This window comes from Heterodontus francisci, chromosome 23 (genome assembly GCF_036365525.1).
Source record: "Heterodontus francisci isolate sHetFra1 chromosome 23, sHetFra1.hap1, whole genome shotgun sequence".
NCBI lineage: Eukaryota > Metazoa > Chordata > Chondrichthyes > Heterodontiformes > Heterodontidae > Heterodontus > Heterodontus francisci.
Genome location: NC_090393.1, coordinates 64278879 through 64305377, shown reverse-complemented (window position 1 = coordinate 64305377; position 26499 = coordinate 64278879). Strand labels below are relative to the sequence as shown.

Genomic DNA, 26499 nt, shown 5'->3' with positions numbered 1-26499 from the left:
GGCATTTTACTATTTTAAAGGTGCTATATAAATGTACGCTATTGTTCTAAGTGTTTGACTGAAATATTGAGTGTTGTAGGATCACTAGGCATAGCTCAGAGCAGTCACACTACCTGGTGCAGGACTATTTACTTACCCTAGTGATGAATTGATTATTTTAGGACGCAATTTTGGATGTAGTAGAAAACCCTTTAACGCCACTGGGAGCTGGAATCCGCTTTTTGCAAGTTGTATTGAAGGTTCAAACAGAGATTTCCAGGGTAATTTCCCAAATTTCTTGTGCACTTCCCAGTAACCTCGCAGTTCCCCGGGCACACCAATCCATTGGGTACTTGGACCTGCAGCACAGTTAACACATTCACACATCACCTTAATACTTCATGCATCGGTGACAAACCATCCTAATTATTCATTGAAAGCAGCTGAGCTGCATTAAACAACAGAACCAATGGCTCTGATGCACAAATCTCTGCTCGCATCAATTCCCTCCCTAAACCTCTCTGTTTTGCCCCCTCTCTCCTTCTTTAAGATGCTCCTTAAAACCTATCTCCTTGACTAAGTGTTCGGTCACCTGTCCTAATGTCTCCTTCCTTGGAGTGTCAAATTTTGTCTGAAAATGTTCCTGTGAAGCACTTTGGGACATTTTATTATAGTTGTTCAGTAGTAAGGAACTTGAGAATTGCTGAAAATATTGACATGTTGTCGAAGCTTTTCATCTTGCACTCATCAGGACAATCCACAGGAATAACCAATGTAAGGGAAAACAACAACTTACACTGCATGAGAAGAGAGTACTGATTGGTTGGCAAGTGAACTCTGATTGGTAGAGGCATTGCCATGGAGAATGCATCAGTTTATGGTGACTGACAGTTAACTGCCAAGCTTTGTTTGAAATTTAAACCAGGCAGCTTGACTCTGATTGGTCAAGGCATTGCCCTGAAGAATGAACCAGTGAATGGCTGTCACTTATTTTGTTTAGCTGAAACAGGCACAATGTTTGTACATATTCTTTCTGTCTGCAAAGAGCAGGGCCCTATGTAGCTTCCAGCACGTGCAAATGCGCCACACTGCAAGCCCTACTGACAATCTTAAATTGGTTGTCAGAGTAATATGTTTCATTCTTCAGGGAAATGCCTTGACCAATCAGAGTCAATCTGCCTGGTTTAAATTTCAAACAAAGCTTGGCAGTTAACTGTCAGTCGCCATAAACTGGTGCATTCGCCATGGCAACACCTCTACCAATCAGAGTTCACTTGCCAACCAATCAACACTCTCTTCTCATGCAGTATAAGTTGTTTTCCCTTACATTGTTGTTCTTGCATATTATCCCGATGATTGCAAGACGAAAAGCTTCGACAACATGTCTCTATTTTCAGGTATACACATTTTATTATGTTAAAGACAATATATAAATGAAAGTTATTGTTGATATTGTAGATAGAATGAAAGCCTCCCTTATCAGGGTGAGCTAAATCCAGGTGTAGGATTTTGGATTTTCAGTCAGGACCCCGACGTTGGAGTCAAATGGGGGTTACCACCCCGCACTGTGTGGGAAACAGTCACTTGGCAGTGATTTGCCCAAACTGACCAATTAGTGACCAGAGGGTGGACTTGCCATCCAATTAAGGACAGCGGGCAAGCTGTCAAAGCTGGAGGGCCAGTAGGAGGTCATCCAGTTTGGAAGTAGCTACAGCCTGCTATTTCAGCTAAGAGAGAGAGAGGCCACCCTCATCTTGAAGCACCCTCTCAGCAAATGTTAAAATAAAAGATAGCCACAGATGCCAGGCCACCAATGTGGCAAGAGAACATCTCCATAGGTGGTGTCCCTCCATAGGCCTGCAGCTGCGAATAGGTAGGTGGGGAGGGCCTCAAAGCCTGCCTGGAGCACTGGACCCCCGGTCTGCTGCCAGGAGGCCACCTCCAGGCAGCTGACCTAATTCCCAATGCGTCTGGGGGCCCGCAGGCTGACTGAAAAATTTAATAGACTTTAAAAGGCCATTTACTTACTTTAATTGGCTACCTGCTGCTTGCAGGCGGGTAGTCCTTCTGACCCCGATCCTGCCTCCAGGACAATGACCTGGGTGTGGGTTGGTGAGGGCAAATTGGGAGGCCTGCCAGTGGTGCAAGTTTTTGTGCCTGCCTCCATACTCGCTCCATATGGGGTGAAAATCCTACCCCAGGTCTCAGAACAAAAAGGGCAGAGCAGTAACAGGGGCACACCATTCAGTCTCAGAACTCACTCATTTTAAAGTATCTTGGATTACTTATTTTATCTTTACCAATGGTAGGGGTGACTAAAAGTAGAGGGCATAGATTTAAGGTGAGAGGGAGGAGGTTTAAAGGGGAATCAAAAGATAAGTTTTTCACACAAAGAATAGTGGGTATCTGGAGTGAGCTGCCTGAGGAGGTGGTGGAGGCAGAAACAGTAGCAACATTTAAGAGGCATCTGGACAGGTACTTGAATGAGCAAGGCATAGAGGGATATGGAATTAATGTAGGCAGGTGGGATTAGTATAGATAGGCATTATGGTCGGCATGGACACGGTGGGCCGAAGGGCCTTTTTCTATGTTGTACGACTCTATGTCTCTAATGTTAATCCAGCTCTCTGGTTAGCACTGCAGCCTCACAGCTCCAGCGACCCGGGTTCAATTCTGGGTACTGCCTGTGTGGAGTTTGCAAGTTCTCCCTGTGTCTGTGTGGGTTTTCTCCGGGTGCTCTGGTTTCCTCCCACATGCCAAAGACTTGCAGGTTGATAGGTAAATTGGCCATTAGCAATTGCCCCTAGTATAGGTAGGTGGTAGGGAAATATAGGGACAGGTGGGGATGTGGTAGGAATATGGGATTAGTATAAGATTAGTATAAATGGGTGGTTGATGGTCGGCACAGACTCGGTGGGCCGAAGGGCCTGTTTCAGTGCTGTATCTCTAAACTAAACTAAACTAAACTAAACTCTACATTGCCCATTTACCACTCCAGCCATCCAGTGACCTTCCAGCAGTAGATTTCCAATTCCTGCCAATATTGGGGCAGTTATATGCAATGAGCCATGTTCCTGTGAATATCCAATTGTCATTTCAGCTTACAGACAGACAGAGTTCAATCCCATCAGTTTAGCTGGTTGGGCCCTGACTCGGGAGCACAGAATCTCTCCTTACTGGGACCTAGCGTGTCGGACCCCATTTGCGACTATCAGATGCCAGTGGGCAGAGTATGAGCCGTGCACACTTCACCATTCGTACTAGGCATTAAACTATCCAGACAGCGATCCTTCAAGGGACCAATGGAGGCAGTTCATGGCACAGCCGTGGAAAATCTTTTATGAAGTGCCCGAAGACTGGCAGATAGCTAATCTTATACTTGTGTTTAAGAAGGGCGATAGAACATGTCCAAGGAGCTTTAGACCAATCAGCTTAACATTGACAGTAGGAAAAATTATGGATTCTCCCCTAAAGGACAGAATAGGGGAACATCTAGAAACCAAAAATATAATAATGAATAATCAGCATGGATTTCAAAATGGAAAGTCTTCTTTGACCAACCTTGTTGATATTTTTGAAGACGTAACAGAGAATGTAGACAAGGGTAATGTGATAGATGTAATTTTCAAATAATAGATTTTTCAAAAGATCTTCAGTAAGGTACCACATAATAGATTAACAAATAAAGTCAGAAAATGTGGAGTTAGGGGACAAGTAGCAGAATGAATAGCTGGCTACCTGAAACACTGAAAGCAGTGTGGGAGTAAAGGGGAGTTATTCAGAGCAGCAGAAGGTGGGAAGTGGTGTTCCACAAGGATCAGTGCTGGGACACTGCTGTTCACTATGTACATTAATGATTTGGACTTTGGAATCAAAACACAATTTCTACATTTGCTGTTGACACCAATTTGCCAGGGGGTGGGGGGGCGGGGTGGGGGGGGGTGGTGATATTCAATACTGAGGAGGACTCAAATTACAAGAAGATATTTACAAACTTGCAGAATGGACATGTAATTGGCAAATGAACTTCAACACATATAAATATGACATATTACATTATGGCAAGAAAAACAAGGAGATTACAAATAACTTAGAAAAGAAGAATGTAAAAGGGATAAAAAGCAAAGGGATTTGGAAGAACAAATACATAAGTCACTAAAAGGAACGACACAAGATAACAAGGCCATGAAAAACAAACCAAGCACTGGGGTTTATTTGTCGAGGGATAGAATTGAAAAGTAGGGAAGTTATACCAAACTTGCATCAAACATTGGTTAGACCATATTTGGAGTATTGTGTGCAGTTCTGGTCACCATATTATCAAAAGTTGTAGAGGCACTGGAGAGGGTGCAGAGAAGATTTACAAGGATGATATCAGGAAAGGATAAACAGGTTGGGTGTCCTTTCTCTTAAAAAATAGAAGCTGAGGGGTGATTTAATAAAGGTCTTTAAAATTACAAAACGTTTTGATAAAGGAGACATAGAATGTTTCCACTTGTGGGGAAGAGCAAATCTAGAGGCCATCAGTATAAAATAGTCATCCAGAAATCAAAAAGGATATTCAGAAGAAACTTCTTGACTCAAAGAGTAGTGAGAATGTAGAACTCACTAGCACAGGGAGTGGTTGAGGAGAATAGTAAAAGTGTTTTTAAGCAGAGGCTAGATAAGCAAATGATGGAGACAGGAAAAGAGGGTTATACTGATAAAGGTAGATGAGGAAAGACAGGAGGAGGTTTGAGTGGAGTATAAACCCCGGCATGGACGGGTTGAGCTGAATGGTGTGTTTCTGTGCTCGATGTCCAATGTATAGTTATTTTTGTGGGAAATGGAGGAGCAGTATGTGCACAAAAAACTTCCAGCTAATAGTCCCACCCCACCCTCCTCCCTCCCCCACCCCAACCTCCTCCCTAGCCCACTTCACCCTGCTCCTTCCCCTACCCTCCTCCAACCTGGCCCCTGCCCTCTGCCACACCCTACCCACCCTCCGTCTTCCTCCCTGGCCACCACACTCTCCCCCTCCATCCCATTGCCCCTCCATTCCCCCTCCATCGCCAAATCACCTCCTCCCACTCACCCCACCCTTTTCCTCCACAATCCCCCACCCCATTCACCTTGTCCCTCTCCCCTTCATAACACTGCCTTGAGGGGAGACGTTGTTGGGGGGAGGCGGTGGAAATCATATATCCAGCCTCAGCCTCATGCCTGTGTCAGTGATACAAGATACTTTCTATTAGCAGAAATTTTATTACCTGATTCCAGATAACTAACACACTTAGGGAAAGAACTTGGCTTCAGGTTCTGAGGGATGACCTCCCTGGCATTAATCACTGTCACACGGCCTGAGGGAGAGAAAAAACAGGTGTTACAAAGAGTATAGTCAGTGAGATAGGCAGTATACAATACAGACATCGAGATGGGCTGTGTGTACAGTACAGACATTGAGATGGACTGTGTGTACAGTACAGGCATCGAGATGGACTGTGTGTACAGTACAGGCATCGAGATGGACTGTGTGTACAGTACAGACATCGAGAAGGGCTATGTGTACAGTACAGGCAGCGAGATGGGCTGTGTGTACAGTACAGGCAGCGAGATGGACTGTGTACAATACAGGCAGCGAGATGGGCTGTGATTACAGTATAGACAGCGAGATGGGCTGTGTGTACAGAAGAGACAGCAAGATGGGCTGTGTACAATACAGGCATCGAGATGGACTGTGTGTACAGTACAGACATCGAGAAGGGCTATGTGTACAGTACAGGCAGCGAGATGGGCTGTGTGTACAGTACAGGCAGCGAGGTGGACTGTGTACAATACAGGCAGCGAGATGGGCTGTGTGTACAGTATAGACAGCAAGATGGGCTGTGTACAATACAGGCAGCGAGATGGGCTGTGTGTACAGTACAGACAACGAGATGGGCTGTGTGTACAGTATAGACAGTGAGATGGGCTGTGTACAATAAAGGCAGCGAGATGGGCTGTGTGGACAGTACAGTGAGATGGGCTGTACGCACTGTAGCCAGTGAGATGTACTGTGTACAGTATAGTGAGATGGGCTGTACACAATTTAGTCAGTGAGATGGACTGTGTGTACAGTACAGTGAGATGGGCTGTGTGTACAGAATACTGAGATGGGCTGTACACACTGTAGTCAGTGAGATGGACTGTGTGTACAGTACAGTGAGATGTGCTGTACACACTGTAGTCAGTGAGTTGGGCTGTGTACAGTATAGTGAGATGTGCTGTACACACTGTAGTCCGTGAAATGGGCTGTGTACAGTATGGTGAGATGTGTTGTACACACTGTAGTCAGTGAGATGGGCTGTGTACAGTACAGTGAGATGTGCTGTACACACTGTAGTCAGTGAAATGGGTTGTGTACAGTATAGTGAGATGTGCTGTACACACTGTAGTCAGTGAAATGGGCTGTGTACAGTATAGTGAGATGTGCTGTACACACTGTAGTCAGTGAGATGGGCTGTGAACAGTATAGTGAGATGTGCTGTACACACTGTAGTCAGTGAGATGGGCTGTGAACAGTATAGTGAGATGTGCTGTACACACTGTAGTCAGTGAGATGGGCTGTGAACAGTATAGTGAGATGTGCTGTACACACTGTAGTCAGTGAGATGGGCTGTGAACAGTATAGTGAGATGTGCTGTACACACTGTAGTCAGTGAGATGGGCTGTGTACAGTATAGTGAGATGTGCTGTACACACTGTAGTCAGTGAGATGGGCTGTGTACAGTATGGTGAGATGTGTTGTACACACTGTAGTCAGTGAGATGGGCTGTGTACAGTATGGTGAGATGTGTTGTACACACTGTAGTCAGGGAGATGGGCTGTGTACAGTATGGTGAGATGTGTTGTACACACTGTAGTCAGTGAGATGGGCTGTGTACAGTATGGTGAGATGTGTTGTACACACTGTAGTCAGTGAGATGGGCTGTGTACAGTATGGTGAGATGTGTTGTACACACTGTAGTCAGTGAGATGGGCTGTGTACAGTACGGTGCGATGTGCTGTACACACTGTAGTCAGTGAGATGGGCTGTGTCCAGTATGGTGAGATGTGTTGTACACACTGTAGTCAGTGAGATGGGCTGTGTACAGTACAGTGAGATGTGTTGTACACACTGTGGTCAGTGTGATGGGCTGTGTACAGTATAGTGAGATGTGTTGTACACACTGTAGTCAGTGAAATGGGCTGTGTGCAGTACAGTGAGATGTGCTGTACACACTGTAGTCAGTGAAATGGGCTGTGTACAGTACAGTGAGATGGGCTGTACACACTGTAGTCAGTGAGATGAGCTGTGTGCAGTACAGTGAGATGTGTTGTACACACTGTAGTCAGTGAAATGGGCTGTGTACAGTATAGTGAGATGTGTTGTACACACTGTAGTCAGTGAAATGGGCTGTGTACAGTACAGTGAGATGTGCTGTACACACTGTAGTCAGTGAAATGGGCTGTGTACAGTACAGTGAGATGTGCTGTACACACTGTAGTCAGTGAAATGAGCTGTGTACAGTATAGTGAGATGTGTTGTACACACTGTAGTCAGTGAGATGGGCTGTGAACAGTATAGTGAGATGTGCTGTACACACTGTAGTCAGTGAAATGGGCTGTGTACAGTATAGTGAGATGTGTTGTACACACTCTAGTCAGTGAAATGGGCTGTGTACAGTATAGTGAGATGTGTTGTACACACTCTAGTCAGTGAAATGGGCTGTGTACAGTATAGTGAGATGTGTTGTACACACTGTAGTCAGTGAGATGGGCTGTGAACAGTATAGTGAGATGTGCTGTACACACTGTAGTCAGTGAAATGGGCTGTGTACAGTACAGTGAGATGTGCTGTACACACTGTAGTCAGTGAAATGGGCTGTGGACACGGTGGAACTTAATGTCGGGTGGGGGGAATAACATGCGGCCCATGCACTATCACTGATTTAGCAATAACACCCATCACTACCATATATCTCAACATTCCTGTGCCTGCTTCATTATCCCACAGGTCTGTGGGAGAATCTCTGATACTCAGTCTCAATAATGCCATTGTAATTAAAACAATATGGATACAGCAGTGCAATTCAAGCATTGGTGGGATTGTTGAGTAACCTGCTGACAGAATCTCGATTGAGCCTATTAACTCTATCGCAGAGATTTTTTTTATTCATTCATGGGATGTGGGCGTCACTGGCCAGGCCAGTATTTATTGCCCACCCCTAATTGCCCTTGAGATATTCTGCTGTTTGCCAGTAGAACACCGCTCTCTATGTTAAATGGATTAACATCTTTGCTGAAATAATGGATGGAGAATAGCCGACACCTCTTTGAGATCTCTACACTCCTCCAATTCTGGCCTCTTGCGCATCCCCAATTTTCATCACTTCCCCCATTGGCAGCTTGTGCCTTCAGCTGTCTAGCCTCTAAGCTCTGGAATTCTCTCCCTCCCCCTCCCTAAACTTCCCTACCTCTCTCTCCTCCTTTAAGATGTTCCTTAATACCTACACCCTTGACCCATCTTTTGATCACCTGCCCTAATATCTCCTTATGAGGCGCAGTGTCACATTTTGTTTGCTCATTGCCCCTGTGAAGCACATTGGATATTCCATGTTAAAAGTGCCATATATCTTGTAGCTGTTTCTGCCCAAACATTGCCAACTTCCTAGGGCAATATTTCAATAACCAGACTGTCGAGGTGAAAGGTGACCATAATATCCACCTTCACTGAAAAGATCAGACCCCGGGAGATTTGAACAGGTGACTCTCTCACTATTCTGCATGTCTGACATCAGTCAAGCCTCAGGCATCAGGGGTACAGTAGCACTGTAGTATTGTTACTGGATTAATAATCCAGAGGTCTGGACTAACGATTTGGAGACATGAGTTCAAATCCCACCACAGTGGTTAATTAAATAAACCTGGAATAAAACGCTAGTAACAATAATGGTGACTGTGAAACTACTAGGTTGTTGTGAAAACCCACCTGGTTGACTAATGTCCTTCAGGGAAGGAAATCTTCTGAGCTTATCTGGTCTGGCCTACATGTGACTCCAGACCCACAGCAATGTGGTTGACTCTTCACTGCCCTCTGAAATGGCCTAGCAAGCCACTCAGTTGTATCAAATGAAAATGACTAATAAGAATAAAACTGGACGGACCATCTAACATTGACCTAGGCAGTCGACTAACATCTGGGCACTTGTGTCAAAATTGGGAGAGCTGTCCCACAGACTAGTCAAGCAGCAGCCTGACAGTCATATTCACCAAATCATACCTTACAGACAATGTCCCAGGCACCACCATCACCATTCCTGGGTATGGCCTAACCCATCAGCAAGACAGATCAACCAGAAGTAGTGGCACAGTGATATACAGTCAGGAGGCAGCAACCCTGGGAGTCCTCAACATTGACTTTGAATTTCATGAAGTTTCATGGCACCGGGTCAAACTTGGGCAAGGAAACCTCCTGCTGATTACCATCTACTGCACAGTCCCTCAGCTAATGACTCAGTACTCCTCCATATTGAACACCATTTGGAAGAAGCACTGAGGGTAACAAGTTGGGGATGCACCATCCTGACTTGGAACTATATCGCGGTTCCTTCACTGTTGCTGGGTCAAAATCCTGGAACTCCCTTCCTAACAGCACTGTGGGTGTACCCACACCGCAAGGACTGCAGCGGTTCAAGAAGGCAGCTCACCACCATCTTCTCAAGGGCAATTAGGGATGGGCAAGAATGCTGGCCTTGCCACGGATTTAAAAAAAGTCAGCGGAAGCTTCAGACTGCATCAAAAAGAGACTGAAGACTGCATTCCTTAGACAATTAGGACTGCGGTGAACAGTCTGGCAGTATGGGGTAGCAATGTGCAGCTGCAAGCTTTTGCCCAGTCCAGAACTGGACTAGTGTTAATTGCATATCAATTGGGTGTTTAATTGCATTCAGGTTGTGGGTATAAATTGGGGCCTGATCTATGCTCAGTTATATAGAACTCTTAAAGAGCATTTGGTGATCGGAGGTGCACAATATGCAATGTGCATCTGTCAACAAAAGTCTGTATTGTATAAAGACTAGGTTCCAATGTTCTCTCCTTCACGGTGTGTCCATTCGAATTCTAACATTGTAATAATGGTGAAGATTGGAAACTATGACTGTTTTTCCTTTTACACATAAAACTTGAAATTCTTGCAGCTATTGTGGAAAATCCAGAAAGCAAGATCAAACAGTCAGAGCATGATTACCCTTCGATGTTCTCAGAATCTGAACCACATGACTCGTGGAAGAATGAAGTTGATATGTGGACACCTGACAAAGGGAAAAGAAAGTATGGCCTTGGTGCCATCGCATCCTATACTCAGTAAAATCAGAAATAGGTTTTATTTGAGATGGATACCAGTCAGTCAGATAGTGATGTCTCATTGATGGATTTGTACTGAAAAAGACTAAAGTGAAACAAGGAGCTAGGGGTTTTGAAGAGAAACTGTGTGAGACAGATGTTAGAGTGGATTATCCCACAGCTGGAAAAATAATCTTAAAAGTCCTTTTTAACTCTTCTTTGGCCTCCTTGTCTCGAGAGACAATGGGTAAGCACCTAGAGATGGTCAGTGGTTTGTGGAACTGCGCCTGGAGTGGCTATAAAGGCCAATTCAGGAGTGACAGACTCTTCCACAGGTGTTGCAGATAAAATTTGTTTGTCGGGGCTGTTACACAGTTGGCTCTCTGCTTATACTTCTGTCTTTTTTCCTGCCAACTGCTAAGTCTCTTCGACTCGCCACTCTTTAGCCCCGCCTTTATGGCTGTCCGCCAGTTCTGGCAATCACTGGCAACTGACTCCCACGACTTGTGATCAATGTCATAGGACTTCATGTCACGTTTGCAGACGTCTTTAAAGCGGAGACATAGACAGCCGGTGGGTCTGATACCAGTGACGAGCTCGCTTTACAATGTGTCTTTGGGGATCCTGCCATCTTCCATGTGGCTCACATGGCCAAGCCATCTCAAGCGCCGCTGGCTCAGCAGGGTGTATATGCTGGGGATGTTGGCCACCTTGAGGATTTCTGCGTTGGAGATACGGTCCTGCCACCTGATGCCAAGGATTCTCCGGAGGCAGCGAAGATGGAATGAGTTGAGACATCACTCTTGGCTGACATACGTTGTCCAGGCCTCGCTGATGTAGAGCAAGATACTAAGGACACAGGCTTGAAACACTCGGACTTTTGAATTCCGTGTCAGTGCGCCATTTTCCCACACTCCCTTGGCCAGTCTGGACATAGCAGTGGAAGCCTTTCCCATGCACTTGTTGATTTCTGCATCAAGAGACAGGTTACTGGTGATAGTTGAGCCTAGGTAGGTGAACTCTTGAACCACTTCCAGAGTGTGGTCGCCGATATTGATGGATGGAGCATTTCTGATGTCCTGTCCCATGATGTTCGCTTTCTTCAGGCTGATGGTTAGGACAAATTCATTGCAGGCAGCCGCAATCCTGTCGATGAGTCTCCGCAGACACTCTTCAGTGTGAGATGTTAATGCAGCATCGTCAGGAAAGAGGAGTTCCCTGATGAGGATTTTCCGTACTTTGGTCTTCGCTCTAAGACAGGCAAGGTTGAACAACCTGCCATTTGATCTTGTGTGGAGGAAAATTCCTTCTTCTGAAGACTTGAACACATGTGAAAGCAGCAGGAAGAAGAAGATCCCAAACAGTGTAGCTGCGGGAACACAGTCCTGTTTCACGCCACTCAGGATAGGAAAGGGGTCTGATGAGGCACTGCTATGCTGAATTGTGCCTTTCATATTGTCATGGAATGAGGTGATGATACTTAGTAGCTTTGGTGGACATCCGATCTTTGCTAGTAGTCTGCAGAGTCCATGTCTGCTGACGAGGTCAAAGGCTTTGGTGAGATCTATGAGAGCAATGTAGTGGGGCATCTGTTGTTCATGGCATTTCACCTGTAGCTGGCGAAATCTCTTTGCTCGAAAGCCGCACTGTGCCTCAGGATAGACACGCTCAGCCAGCTTCTGGAGTCTGTTTAAAACGACTCGAGTGAAGACTTTCCCCACTATGCTGAGCAGGGAGATTCCACGGTAGTTGTTGCAGTCACCGCGGTCACCCTTGTTCTTATAGAGGGTGATGATATGGCATCACGCATGTCCTGTGGTACTGCTCCCTCATCCCAGCACAGGCAAAGCAGTTCATGGAGAGCTGAGAGTATAGCAGGTTTGGCACTCTTGATTATTTCAGGGGTAATGCTGTCCTTCCCAGGGGCTTTTCCAATGGCTAGAGAATCTGGCTAGAATAACTCTTACAGCCACATATTCTTGGCAGTGTAGATCAATTGACATAAAAGCCTCATTTCTGCAGAGGTGTTTAGAGAGGTGTTTCTGAATCTGCCCAAAGAGGTAGCAAATGCAGGAAGAAAATTATGGAAAATAAACAAATGCTTCTATGGTCTGAATGATACTTCCAGGGTGTTAGTATTTTTCAATGAGATCTGTTTTGCTTAAAATAGGTTGTGTTTGACTAAAAGCAGATCCTGCAATGTTCTATGGGGATCATAAAGGAAAACTTTCAGGCATTTTTATCATGCATGTTTCTGATTTCTTATGTGGTAGTACTGCAGAATTTGAGAAACCTGTTATTAATAAGATTCGAGTAGAATTTAAAATTGGAGGCCAAGCTTCTGGGGCTTTTAAATATATTGGTTTAGATATTAAGCAGAGCAGGTCTAGAACAACTTTGAATCAACAATCCAATCTCAAGAGTGTTATTCCAATTCTGGTTAATCACACTAATTCATCACAGAAAGATTATGTTATATCGAAAGAAGAGACAGAGCAATTGTGAAGCTTGATTGGTCAATTAAACTGGTTGTGCACTTAGCCTAGGCTAGAAACTAGTTTTGATGTGTTGGGGTCAAATACATTGATGAAACACCCCAAAATAGAAGATATTTTAAGGGCAAATAAAATACCATAAATATTAAATCTAGAAAATGTGTACTTAATTCCCGTCCTTAGCTGATCCAAAGAACATGATGCTCGTTATCTTTAGCAATGCTTCACATGCTAATCTTCCTGATGGGTATTCAAGTGCAGCTTTCATAGTATTTGTCATGTATGAGATTGGGAAATGTTATTCTTCAGCTTGGGAAGCTAAGAAAATTAAAAGGATTGTTTAAAGTACTGTGGCTGCTGAAACACTGGCTCTTGGGGAGGGAAATATTTTAAATAATATTCCGTACAATGGGGGTACTGAAGATAATATACCTTTGAATGTTATGTAAATAATCGTTCATTGTGGAATAATGTACACTCTACGAAAAATGTAACCGCGTAAAGGTTACGGATTAACCTTGCTGGCTTGAAACAAACACTGGAGAGAAAGGAAAGCTCTAAAATTAAATGGGTGGATTCAAGCCATCAGCTGTGTGATTATTTTACTAAAAGAATTGCATGTATAAAGAAATTGTTAGGGGTCCTAGAGAAGGGTTGTCTCGCAATGTTATGCTTTGTACAGAGTATGGAAGTCTTGATTTTCTTTTTGTAATTTTGGTTGTACATATAAAGTCTAATTTTTGCTTTATTTGGAGAGAGAATCTCTCTAAATCTGTTAATTGTTCAGCAATTGGATGTTTCATTGTATTCCGATAATGGATATTAATTTGGGACTTGCCTGTGCTCATACATATAGGGGCAGGTTGAAAGTGCGATTGTTGGTTTGAGGTGCACAAGATGCAATTCTGTGTCCCAGTCAATAAAGGTTTGTATATGTATAAAGACTAGACTCCAGTGTTCTATCCTTTACAGACTGGCTATTCAATTTCTAAACAAAATGGGGTGGAGGAGGACTAGGACAAGCTGTGAGAATATGGCTTTATTCAGAGATTTGTTTTATGCTACAGATGAAAATTAATTACACAGAATGCACAGCACCGAAACAGGCCATTCGGCCCAAGTGATCTGTGCCAGTGTTAACACCCAACATGAACCTCTTCCCACCCCTCTTCATATAACCCTATCAGCAATTTTTTCTATTCCTTTCTCCCTTTATCTAGCTTCCTCTTAAATATTTTAATTCAAAAGATAACTAATCCTTCTATATCAGGTGCAAAAGAAAGATAGTGAAAGAGAATTTTTCCTAACAGACTTTTTGTATCGAGTTTTGATTTTAGAAATATCTGGAAAGCCTATTGAAAACTCAACCTAAATGTGAGCAGCTGCTGAATTCCAGATGCACCAGGGTCAGCTTCAACTCAATAAGTACATGGACATTACAGTCTAACCCATCCACAGGCATTCAAAGCATTCAACTGAATCGTTGACGGAAATTACCTTTCGATGCGCTATAAATGGTGAAAATGGCTCCTCCGCCAATACCCATACTCTGGGGGTTGATGAGGGAGCTACAGAGCAGTGCAGCAATTGCACCATCAACGGCTGATCCACCCTGCTCCAGGATGTTTCTGGAACAATAAACAGGAAGAATGTGTCACATGCAGATAACACAGTAAGCCAAGCTTAAAGATAACTGCTAATAATATTCGTGTAACAATGCTTAGCATATTTCTGTGATATTCGTGTGTGCAGATGCATTTATAATGAAAAGGGTGATGCTTGGATGAACAACAAATAGAGGACTGTCATAGAAACACAAGAAGGGTGGGGATTGATTAAAAGCCCATTACAGATTCATTTTGGTTTTCTTCTATGCACTAGACCTAGTGAAAATAACAGAAACGGGAAAAGCTGCCCACAATGTTCACCCCCTGATAGCGGCAGCAATCTTTCCTTTGCTATGGTAATGTAGTTCAGTCAGAATTAAGACCAGTTTCTTTCCTGTGAGTTAACTGTGTGCTATATAAGATTTCAAATCAGTAAACGATCACAGGAAACTATTTATTCACTTTTTGAAACTCATGACTCCCTGCACTGATCGCTGGTTCCAGCCTTTTGCTGCTCAATGAATTAACATTCTCACCAAAAAGAAATCAACAACAGACCAACAGTTTCAGGAAATGCTGGAAATACTCAGCAGGCCTGACAGCATATTTGGAGAGAGAAGCAAAGTTAACATTCAATGACCTTTCAACAGAAAACAGAAATAGCCTTGAAAATCGGCCTATGACATATGGTCACATTGAGTGTGAAATGGGACACAGACTTGTCAGAACACAAGCTGCAAGCACAACTTCTATTCCATCACAAGTATTTTGGAAGATTGTCCCTTGTTTCCAGTGGAGAAATTGGAAGTTATATGACTATGGAATAGTCCTCTTTGTTATTAAACCTCGTGGTTAACTGTTCAAAGACTATTTACACCATCTTGTATCCCAGTTCATATCATCACTCCCCTTTCCTTCCTGTCAGCTTTTGACCTTGGCTCTGTTGCTCCGAGGAATTGTTGCAAGCTGTGACCTGATACTCTCTCAATTGGACAGTAATAGTTAATTCAGATTTTGTTAAATGCTTTAAATGGAATGAATAGCACTTTGCGTGACCTCAGGACGTACCAAAACACTTTTCAGTCAGTGAAGTTTTTTTTTGAAGTGTAGTCACTGTTGTAATATAGGAAATGCAGCAGCCACTTTTATGCACAGCAAGCTCCTACAAGCTAACGAACTAACTCCATATGCTCACCTTTATGACATATCCCTTAATACCTCCGGTTAACAAAAATCTATCAATCTCAGTTTTAAAATTAACAATTGATCTAACATCGTTTGCCATTTGGGAGTTCCAAACTTCTACCTTTGTGTGTAGAAGTGTTTCCAAATTCCTCGTCTGAAAGGTCTGTCTCTAATTTTTAGACGATGCCCCAGTCCTAGACTCCCCAACTAGTGGAAATAGTTTCTATCCATCCTATCTGTTCCCCTTAATATCTTGAAAACTTGGTTCAAATCACCCCTTAACCTTCTGGAATTCCAGGGAATACAACCCTAATTTGTGTAATCGTCCCTCGTAATTTAATCCTTGGAGTCCTGTATCATTCTGGTATCACTCTGACAAAAGGTCACTGACCTGAAACGTTAACTCTGTTTCTTTTTCCACAGATGCTGTCAGACCTGCTGAGTATTTCCAGCATTTACTGTTCTCATTCCAGAATTCCAGCATCTGCAGTATTTTGCTCTTAACGTTCTGGTAAATCTACACTGCACTGCCTCCAAGGCCAATATATCCTTCACAAGGTGTGGAACTGCTCCCAGTACTTTCCACCTTAACATTAAGGTCTAAAGTTACTAAACTTAATTACCACTACAATTCCTCTTGAGTAGCAGGTACTAGTTATGGAGGGTGGTTGTACCAGAGCCACTGGGAGTCGAGGAGGGGTGGGCTGTGCTTAGGGTAAGGTTTCCCTATCAGTATATGATTGACACTTTCCTGGGTCACATTGCCTTCTCCCCTTACCACATTTTCCATGCTTCCCTCTCCCATTGTTATTCTGCTGTAACCATTTACATTTCCTCTGAACCCATCTTCTGTATCTATATCATCATCACCTCCTTATGCCCCACATCATCATTCCTTATGTTATTTAATCACTCATGCCCTCCACCCTTAGACAAACATTCCCCTTTTGTTAGGAACGTAGGGGCAGAAGTAGGCCATTCAGCCCATCGAGCCTGTCCTGCCATTCAATATGATCATGGCTGATCATCCACTTCAATGCCTTTTTCCCACACTATCCTCATATCCCCTGATGTCATTTGTACTTAGAAATCTGTCAATCTCTGTTTTAAACATACTCAATGACTGAGCTTCCACAGCCCTCTGGGGTAGAGAATTCCAAAGATCCACAACCCACTGAGTAAAGAAATTTCTCCTCATCTCTGTCCTAAGTGGCTTCCCCTTCTTTTGAAATCGTGTCCCCTGGTTCTAGACTCTCCAACCAGGGGAAACATCTTAGCTGCATCTACCCTGTCTATCCCTTTAAGTATTTTGTAGGTTTCAATGAGATCACCTCTCATTCTTCGAAACTCCGGAGAATACAGGCCCAGTTTCCCCAATCTCTCTTCATAGGACAGTCCCACCATCCTGGGAACAAGTCTGGTGAGTCTTCGTTACACTCCCTCTATGGCAATAATATCCTTCCTAAGGTAAGGGGACCAAAACTGCACATAGTACTCCAAGTGCAGTCTAACCAAGGTTCTATACAATTGAAGCAAAACTTCACTACTCCTGTACTTAAATCCTCTTGCAATAAAGGCTAACATACCAATGGCCTTCCTAATTGCTTGCTGCACCTGCATGTTAGCTTTCAGTGACTTATTGACAAGGATACCCAGGTCCCTTTGTACATCTACACTTTCTAATCTCTTACCATTTAAGAAATACTCTGTACATCTAATCCTCCTACCAAAGTGGATAACCTCACATTTTTCCACATTATATTCCATCTGCCATTTTCTTGCCCACTCACTATTTTTGTCCAAATCTCCTTGAAGCCGCTTTGCATCTTCCTCAAAACACACATTCCCTGCCCCCTTTCATTAGGCTCAATAGTTGCTTAAAAGCTGAAATCTTAACTCTATTTCTCTCTTCATATAAAAGTTTTAAACTGACTGAATTTTCAGAAACTTGAAGCCATCCTTTCCACACAGCTCCTAACTCTGTGAATATGGTTCACTGGAAAACAGGACACAACCCAAATAACTGGTCAACCTGACCTGGTATCCCACATGGAATGAGGTTGGAGGAGTCACACTATTGTAGCGTTTGCTCAGATCCAATGAGCAGATATTTCTTCTGCCCTGTTTTCTGTTTATTAATAATTTCCCCAGTATATACACTCTACTGAGCCAGGGGCGTTTGCGATGGCTTGGCCATGTGAGCCCCATGGAAGATGGCAGGATCCCCAAGGACACATTGTACAGCGAGCTCGTAACTGGTATCAGACCCACCGGCCGTCCATGTCTCCGCTTTAAAGACATCTGCAAACACGACATGAAGTCCTGAAGCATTGAGCACAAGTCGTGGGAGTCAGTTGCCAGCGATCGCCAGAGCTGGCGGGCAGCCATAAAGGCGGGGCTAAAGTGTGGTGAGTCAAAGAGACTTAGCAGTTGGCAGGAAAAAAGACAGAAATGCAAGAGGAGAGCCAATTGTGTAACAGACCCGACAACCAATTTTATCTGCAGCGCCTGTGGAAGAGTCTGTCACTGGAGAATTGGCCTTTATAGCCACTCCAGGCGCTGCTTCACAAACCACTGACCACCTCCAGGCGCTTAGGGCGACACAGTGGCGCAGTGGTTAGCACCGCAGCCTCACAGCTCCAGCGACCCGGGTTCAATTCTGGGTACTGCCTGTGTGGAGTTTGCAAGTTCTCCCTGTGTCTGCGTGGGTTTTCTCCGGGTGCTCCGGTTTCCTCCCATAGCCAAAAAACTTGCAGGTTGATAGGTAAATTGGCCATTATAAATTGCCCCTGGCATAGGTAGGTGGTAGGGGAATATAGGGCCAGGTGAGGATGTGGTAGGAATATGGGATTAGTGTAGGATTAGTATAAATGGGTGGTTAATGGTCGGCACAGACTCGGTGGGCCGAAGGGCCTGTTTCTCTAAAATCTAAAAAAAAAATCTTACCCATTGTCTCTCAAGACAAGGAGGCCAAAGAAAGAATAATTTCTCCCTCTGCACTGGATTGGTCCTTGCTGGAGTAACCTAATCTTATGTCTTTGATAAACTTTGCTTTCAATTAATCCACAGCAACCCTCCTATCTTCTTTCCTTAGAAAGTGCTAAATGAGTACTTTGCATCAGTATTCACCAAGGAGAAGGACTTGGTGGATGATGAGTCTAGGGAAGGGAGTGTAGATAGTCTCAGTCATCTCATTATCAAAAAGGAGGTGTTGGGAGTCTTGCAAAACATTAAAGTAGATAAGTCCCCAGGGCCTTATGGGATCTACCCTAAAGAATACTGAGGGAGGCAAGGGAAGAAATTGCTGGGGCCTTGACAGAAATCTTTGCATCCTCACTGGCTACAGGTGAGGTCCCAGAGGACTGGAGAATAGCCAATGTTGTTCCTTTGTTTAAGAAGGGTAGCAAGGATAATCCAGGAAATTATAGGCCGGTGAGCCTTATGTCAGTGGTAGGGAAACTATTAGAGAGGATTCTTCGGGACAGGATTTACTCCCATTTGGAAACAAACAAACTTATTAGCGAGAGACAGCATGGTTTTGTGAAGGGGAGGTTGTGTCTTACTAATTTGATTGAGTTTTTTGAGGAAGTGACGAAGATGATTGATGAAGGAAGGGCGGTGGATGTTGTCTACATGGACTTTAGTAAAGCCCTTGACAAGGTCCCGCATGGCAGACTGGTGCAAAAGGTGAAGTCACACAGGATCAGAGGTGAGCTGGCAAGATGGATACAGAAACAAAAACAAGAAATGCTGGAATCACTCAGCAGGTCTGGCAGCATCTGTGGAAAGAGAAGCAGAGTTAACGTTTCGGGTCAGTGACCCTTCTTCGGAACTGACAAATATTAGAAAAGTCACAGATTATAAGCAAGTGAGGTGGGGCAAGAGATAACAAAGGAGAAGGTGCAGATTGGACCAGGCCACATAGCTGACCAAAAGGTCACGGAGCAAAGGCAAACAATATGTTAATGGTGTGTTGAAAGACAAAGCATTAGTACAGATTAGGTGTGAATACACTGAATATTGAACCGCAGCAAGTGCAAACCTGAAAAAAACAGTGGGTAAGCAAACTGAACAAACTAAGATGAAATGAAATAAATGCAAAAAAAGATTGTAAAAAATGTAAAAAAGAATGTAAAAAAAAAGGAAGAAAAAAATAACTAAAAATGAAAGTAAAATGGGGGGCTGTCATGCTCTGAAATTATTGAACTCAATGTTCAGTCTGGCAGGCTGTAGGGTGCCTAATCGGTAGATGAGATGCTGTTCCTCGAGCTTGCGTTGATGTTCACTGGAACACTGCAGCAATCCCAGGACAGAGATGTGAGCATGAGAGCAGGGGGAGTGTTGAAATGGCAAGCAACCAGTTTTTTTCAGGTTTTTTTTCAGGTTTGCACTTGCTGCTGTTCAATATTCAGTGTATTCACACCTAATCTGTACTAATGCATTGTCTTTCAACACACCATTAATATATTGTTTGCCTTTGCTCCGTGACCTTTTGGTCAGCTATGTGGCCTGGTCCAACCTGCACCTTCCCCTTTGTTATCTCTTGCCCCACCCCCACCTCACTTGCTTATAATCTGTGTCTTTTCTAATATTTGTCAGTTCTGAAGAAGGGTCACCGACCCGAAACGTTAACTCTGCTTCTCTTTCCACAGATGCTGCCAGACCTGCTGAGTGATTCCAGCATTTCTTGTTTTTGTTTCAGATTTCCAGCATCCGCAGTATTTTGCTTTTCAGATGGATACAGAACTGGCTCAGTCACAGAAGACAGAGGGTAACAGTGGATGGGTGTTTTTCTGAATGGAGGGATGTGACTAGTGGTGTTCCGCAGGGATCAGTGCTGGGACCTTTGCTGTTTGTAGTATATATAAATGATTTGGAGGAAAATGTAGCTGGTCTGATTAGTAAGTTTGCGGACGACACAAAGGTTGGTGGAGTTGCGGATAATGATGAGGATTGTCAGAGGATACAGCAGGATATAGATCGGTTGGAGACTTGGGCGGAGAAATGGCAGATGGAGTTTAATCCGGATAAATGTGAGGTAATGCATTTTGGAAGGTCTAATGCAGGTGTGAGGTATACAGTAAATGGCAGAACCCTTAGGAGTATTGACAGGCAGAGAGATCTGGGCGTACAGGTCCACAGGTCCACAGGTCACTGAAAGTGGCAACGCAGGTGGATAAGGTAGTCAAGAAGGCATACAGCATGCTTGCCTTCATCGGTCGGGGCATAGAGTATAAAAATTGGCAAGTCATGTTGCAGCTGTACAGAATCTTAGTTAGGCCACACTTAGAATATTGCGTGCAATTCTGGTCGCCACACTACCAGAAGGACGTGGAGGCTTTGGAGAGGGTACAGAGGAGGTTTACCAGGATGTTGCCTGGTCTGGAGAGCATTAACTATGATGAGAGGTTGGAAAAACTCGGATTGTTTTCACTGGAACGACGGAGGTGGAGGGATGACATGATAGAGGTTTACAAAGTTATGAGCGGCATGGACAGAGTGGATAGTCAGAAGCTTTTTCCCAGGGTGGAAGAGTCAGTTACTAGGGGACATAGGTTTAAGGTGCGAGGGGCAACGTTTAGAGGGGATGTGCGAGGCAAGTTTTTTACACAGGGGGTTGGTGTACACAAGTGCCTGGAACTTGCTGCCAGGGGAGGTGGTGGAAGCAGATACGATAGCGACGTTTAAGAGACATCTTGACAAATATATGAATAAGAAGGGAATGGAGGGATATGGGCCCTGGAAGTGCAGAAGGTGTTAGTTTAGGCAAGCATCAAGATCGGCACAGGCTTGGAGGGCCGAATGGCCTGTTCCTGTGCTGTACTGTTCTTTGTTCTTGAAGGTTGTGGGTTCAAGTCCCACTCCAGAGACCAGAGCACATAATCCAGACTAACACTCCTAATGCTGCACTGTCAGATGTGCTGTATTTTGGATGAAAGGATAAACTAAGGCCCTATCTCCCCTCACAATTGGACCACTCAGATCACAATACCTGGCCAATATTTATCCCTCAACCAACATCATTAAAAAGATAATCTGGTCATTATTACACTGTTTGTGGGGCCTTGCTGTGTGCAAATAGACTGCTGTGTTTCACAACACTTCAGAAAAATATTTCATTGGATGCCCTGAGGTTCTGAGGGGCACTAAGTAAATACAAGTTATTTCTTTTTAAATTAGTCAGATAGCATAGGAAGGATGACACCTCTACCTTGCCATTGTTTATCAACTAAGCTTAGATTAGATTAGATTAGAGATACAGCACTGAAACAGGCCCTTCGGCCCACCGAGTCTGTGCCGACCATCAACCACCCATTTATACTAATCCTACACTAATCCCATATTCCTAACAAACATCCCCACCTGTCTCTATATTTCCCTACCACCTACCTATACTAGTGACAATTTATAATGGCCAATTTACCTACCAACCTGCAAGTCTTTTGGCTTGTGGGAGGAAACCGGAGCACCCGGAGAAAACCCACGCAGACACAGGGAGAACTTGCAAACTCCACACAGGCAGTACCCAGAATCGAACCCGGGTCCCTGCAGCTGTGAGGCTGCAGTGCTAACCACTGCGCCGCTGAAGGACAAGTCTATGATCTCATTAAGCATGCAGTGTTTATGACTCTTTAACTTCTGTATGTGTACAAGATTGTACATATCCATTATGTCTGCCCCGCCCTCATGCTCAACATTTCATACACCCTTCCTTTCTGCTGATTCTGGTTTTAGGTAACGGGAGGAGAGCCTTGCTTCAGTCTCATGCCTGGCTGTACACCAGTAACTCCACTCTCAGATATAAAAACATTGTTGGCATGGCATTCAAACATATCCAAAACTGACAAGTAACCAGCAATTAATGCTTTTGGAATGAGCAGGAATGACAAACCCAGGAAACATGAAGATTACCTTGACCCAACACACTATTTCAGGCATGACATCACTGGGATTTAAAAGGATTTTATTCAGCATCATAAAACCTTCTGCTTGCTCTCTACTCGATGATTCATTCAATAACCAAACAGGATCACACAGTGAAGGGATCAAGTAACCAACATTGTGGAGCTTTCTTGAATGTGCTGTGCATCTCTGACCCATTCACTGGAGCAGGACAAAGACCCCTGTCATGCCCCACAGTGAGGCCTTTGCTGAATGATGGTTAACTTGGTGAGGGCAGGGGCAGCATACCACTGGCTGGACTCCTGCAGGTTTATCACATGGCCTCATACCTCAAACCACCCAAACCAGTCAAACTGCCTTTTCCCCCCATCTCCAGTACATTTAGAACAGAAGAAGTCAACGGAAATGAATAACGCTACATTTTCTATAACACCTCTATGATTATTCTCCTGTTATTTACAACTGTGTCCAGGAGATAAACCTTTAATTGTAGGAGACTCCAGGATAATCCTAGAGCATTGTGAACCGTATGAATGCCTTACAAAACCAGTATCATGGGAGACAAGCTGTGAACTAAAAGGGCAAAAAAAAGCAGCTGAATCAATTTACACCCGGTCCAATTTATCCCCCTCCCCCACTCGATTTACACCCGGTCCAATCTCACCCCCTCCCCCACTAGATTTACACCTGGCCCAATCTAAACTCTCTGCCCCCCCACACCCCACCACTAGATTTTCACCCAGTCCGATGTAAAGCCCCCACCCCTGCACCTGATTTACAGCCAGCCTGATTCACATCCCACTCAATTTTGGGAGCCAGGCTCCCTTACCCAAACAGCACTGGCAACATATCTGCACCATAGTGGTTTGAGTGCTGTAGAGGTGTGTCTGTTTTTTTTTTAGCACCTAAAACAGGTGCTAGGCCTTATGAATATACTAAGAAGGGGCCTAACGTCTTGTTTTAGGGGCTAAATTGGAAATTGCTTTACCCAAAACTCAGCAAGAGTTGAACTCAGGATTCAGGATTACCTGGTCTCTCTGCAGCCTAATCAACGGTATTTAAAGAGATCACTACAGGCCATCACCAAAAAGGTAACCTTAATCAAAAATACTTGCCTGAATGTGCTCCTGCCAACTCCATAGAAAATCATTGCCAGTCACTGCTCACCCTCCTCTTGGACTTACTTGAGGTCTTCAACCAGTGTCGAAACAGGACTGGCTCTGAATGGATAACTGCCTTTACTTCACAGACAGCAAACCAACATATAGAATGACGCTCTAAGCAAATTCCACTCAATTAACTCAATCTGATCTCAGTTCATGGGAATTGTAGGCTGCATCAGGATAGTTAGTCAATTCAGGCCCAATCCAACTTCTAGCTCGTTGTCTTTTAAGCCACAACCCAAGGGAGCAGGGAGGGGCAGCTATTTTATTGACTGGTCTACTAGCAAAAGTCAGCATCAGAACCCATTCCATAGCTTGGAACAGACAAAGAAAAGGAACATCTGGCTGGTCAGGTTGTAGGCAAGAGTTTGTGATATGTAACCCTTGGCCTAGAGTTGGAATTTTGACAATATACATCAGGTTTTGCAGTGGTCTAGAAAGAAGAACGTGCTTAAAAACAAGACAGCCCACAAAAGAGTCAAGGCAGAGTGTTAATTATTTCTTCCCATTTTTGCAAGGAGTGAAATCAGATTGAGTTAAGCGAGTGGAATTTGCTTTGGCTGTTACAGCTGTTCCTTCACTCTCAACATTGTCACCACTACAGCTATGCTGGTCTCCAGCAACACCATCATGTCATAGACCTACAGCATGACTATGGAAGGTCTGTTATATTGCAAATGCCCCCCTAGGAATTGGGAGTTGCTAAAGAGAGATGGATTTGCTGCACTTGGCTACGACACTTCCATTATTGGGAGAAAAGTTCACTCCTATCCCACAGGTATTTTGAACCTTGTCTTCAAGGTGGGCTTCACAGCTCAGGTAGGAACACTTCCAGGACCCGACTGGCATTAGGCAGACCCGGGAAGATTTGGCAAAGTCAGCACCAGAAGCAGAGGCCCTGTGCATCACAGTTCTGGTGTCAAAACCAGAGATGCGGAAAACCTGGGTCCTAGGACATAAGAGAAAGATTGAAAAAAGGAAAGACGGGATTTACACAACAACTTTCACCACCTCAGAACATCTTGCAGCCAATGGAGTATTTTTGAAATTTAGTCACTGTTGTAATGTAGGAGTCATAGAGTTATACAGCACAGAAACAGGCCCTTTGGCCTATCGTGTCTGTGCCGGCCATCAAGCACCTATCTATTCTAATCCCATTTTCCAGCACTTGGCCCATAGCCTTGTATGCTATGGTGTTTCAACTTCTCATCTAAATACTTCTTAAATGTTGTGAGGGTTCCTGCCTCCACCACCTCTTCAGGCAGTGTGTTCCAGATTCCAACCACCCTCTGGGTGAAAATAATTTTCCTCAAATCCCCACTAAACCTCCTGCCCTTACCTTAAATCTATGCCCCCTGGTGATTGACACCTCTGCTAAGGGAAAGTTTCTTCCTATCTAATATTTCAATGCCCCTCATAATATTGTATACCACAATCAGGTCCCCCCTTGGTCTTCTCTGCTCTAAGGAAAACAACTGTAGCCCATCCAGTCTGTCTTCATAGCTGAAATGTTCCAGCCCAGGCAACATCTCCTCTGCCCCCTCTCCAGTGCAATCACATCCTTCCTATAATGTGGTGACCAGAACTGTACACAGTACTCCAGTTGTGGCCTAACTAGCGTTTTATACAGCTCCATCATAACCCCCCTGCTCTTATATTCTATGCCTTGGCTAATAAAGGCAAGTATCCCTTTTGCCTCCCTAACCACCTGATCTACCTGCTGCTGCCTTCCATGATCTATGGACAAGTACACCAAGGTCCCTCTGACCCTCTGTACTTCCTAGGGTCCTACCATCCATTGTATATCCCCTTGCCTTGTTAGTCCTCCCAAAATGCATCACCTCACACTTCTCAGGATTAAATTCCATTTGCCACTGCTCTGCCCATCTTACCAGCCCATCTATATCGTCCTGTAATTTAAGATTTTCCTCCTCACTATTTATGACACCACCAATTTTCGTGTCATCTGCAAACTTACTGATCATACCTCCTATATTCACGTCTAAATCATTAATATACACTACAAACAGCAAGGGTCCCTGTGGTACACCACTGGTCACAGTCCTCCATTCGCAGAAACAACCCTCGACCGTCAACCTCTGCCTCCTGCCACTAAGCCAATTTTGGATCCAATTTGCCAAATTGTCCTGGATCCCATGGGCTCTTACCTTCTTGACCAATCTCCCATGCGGGACCTTATCAAAAGCCTTACTGAAGTCCATGTAGACTACATCAACTTCTTTACCCTCATCTACACATCTAGTCACCTCCTCAAAAAATCAGTCAAATTTGTTAGACATGATCTCTCCCCTGACAAAGCCATGCTGACTATCCCTGATTAATCCCTGCCTCTCCAAGTGGAGATTAGTCCTGTCCCTCAGAATTTTTTTCCAGTAGTTTCCCAACCACTGATGTTAGACTCATTGGCCTATAATTACCTGGTTTATCCCTACTACCCTTCTTGAATAATGGCACCACATTCGCTGTCCACCAATCCTCTGGTACCTCGCTTTTGGCTGGAGAGGATTTGAAAATTTGTGTCACAGCCCCCGCAATCTCCTACCTGGCCTCACGTAACAGCCTGGGTTACATCTCATCTGGGCCTGGGGATTTATCCACTTTTAAGCTGACTAAAACCACTAATACCTCCTCCCTTTCAATGCTAATATGTTCAAGTATATCACAATCCCCTTCCCTGATCTCTACACCTATGTCGTCCTTCTCCATAGTGAACACAGATGAAAAGTAATCATTTAAAACCTCACCTATGTCCTCCGGCTCCACACACAAATTGCCACTTTGGTCCCTAATGAGCCCTACTCTTTC

The 26499-nt window shown here is 44.2% G+C and overlaps 1 protein-coding gene across 1 annotated transcript in view; it reads right to left on the bottom strand.

Annotated features, from left to right (window-relative positions):
* The window catches only part of LOC137382879 (glutathione hydrolase 5 proenzyme-like), a 123723-nt gene that overhangs the window by 52817 nt on the left and 44407 nt on the right, over positions 1-26499 (bottom strand). The window contains exons 2-4 of the mRNA XM_068055431.1: positions 14313-14443; positions 5229-5318; positions 137-338 (exon numbers count right to left, since the gene is read on the bottom strand). Coding sequence (XP_067911532.1) covers positions 137-338; positions 5229-5318; positions 14313-14443 — 423 coding nt within the window. The remainder of the gene's footprint in view (positions 1-136; positions 339-5228; positions 5319-14312; positions 14444-26499) is intronic.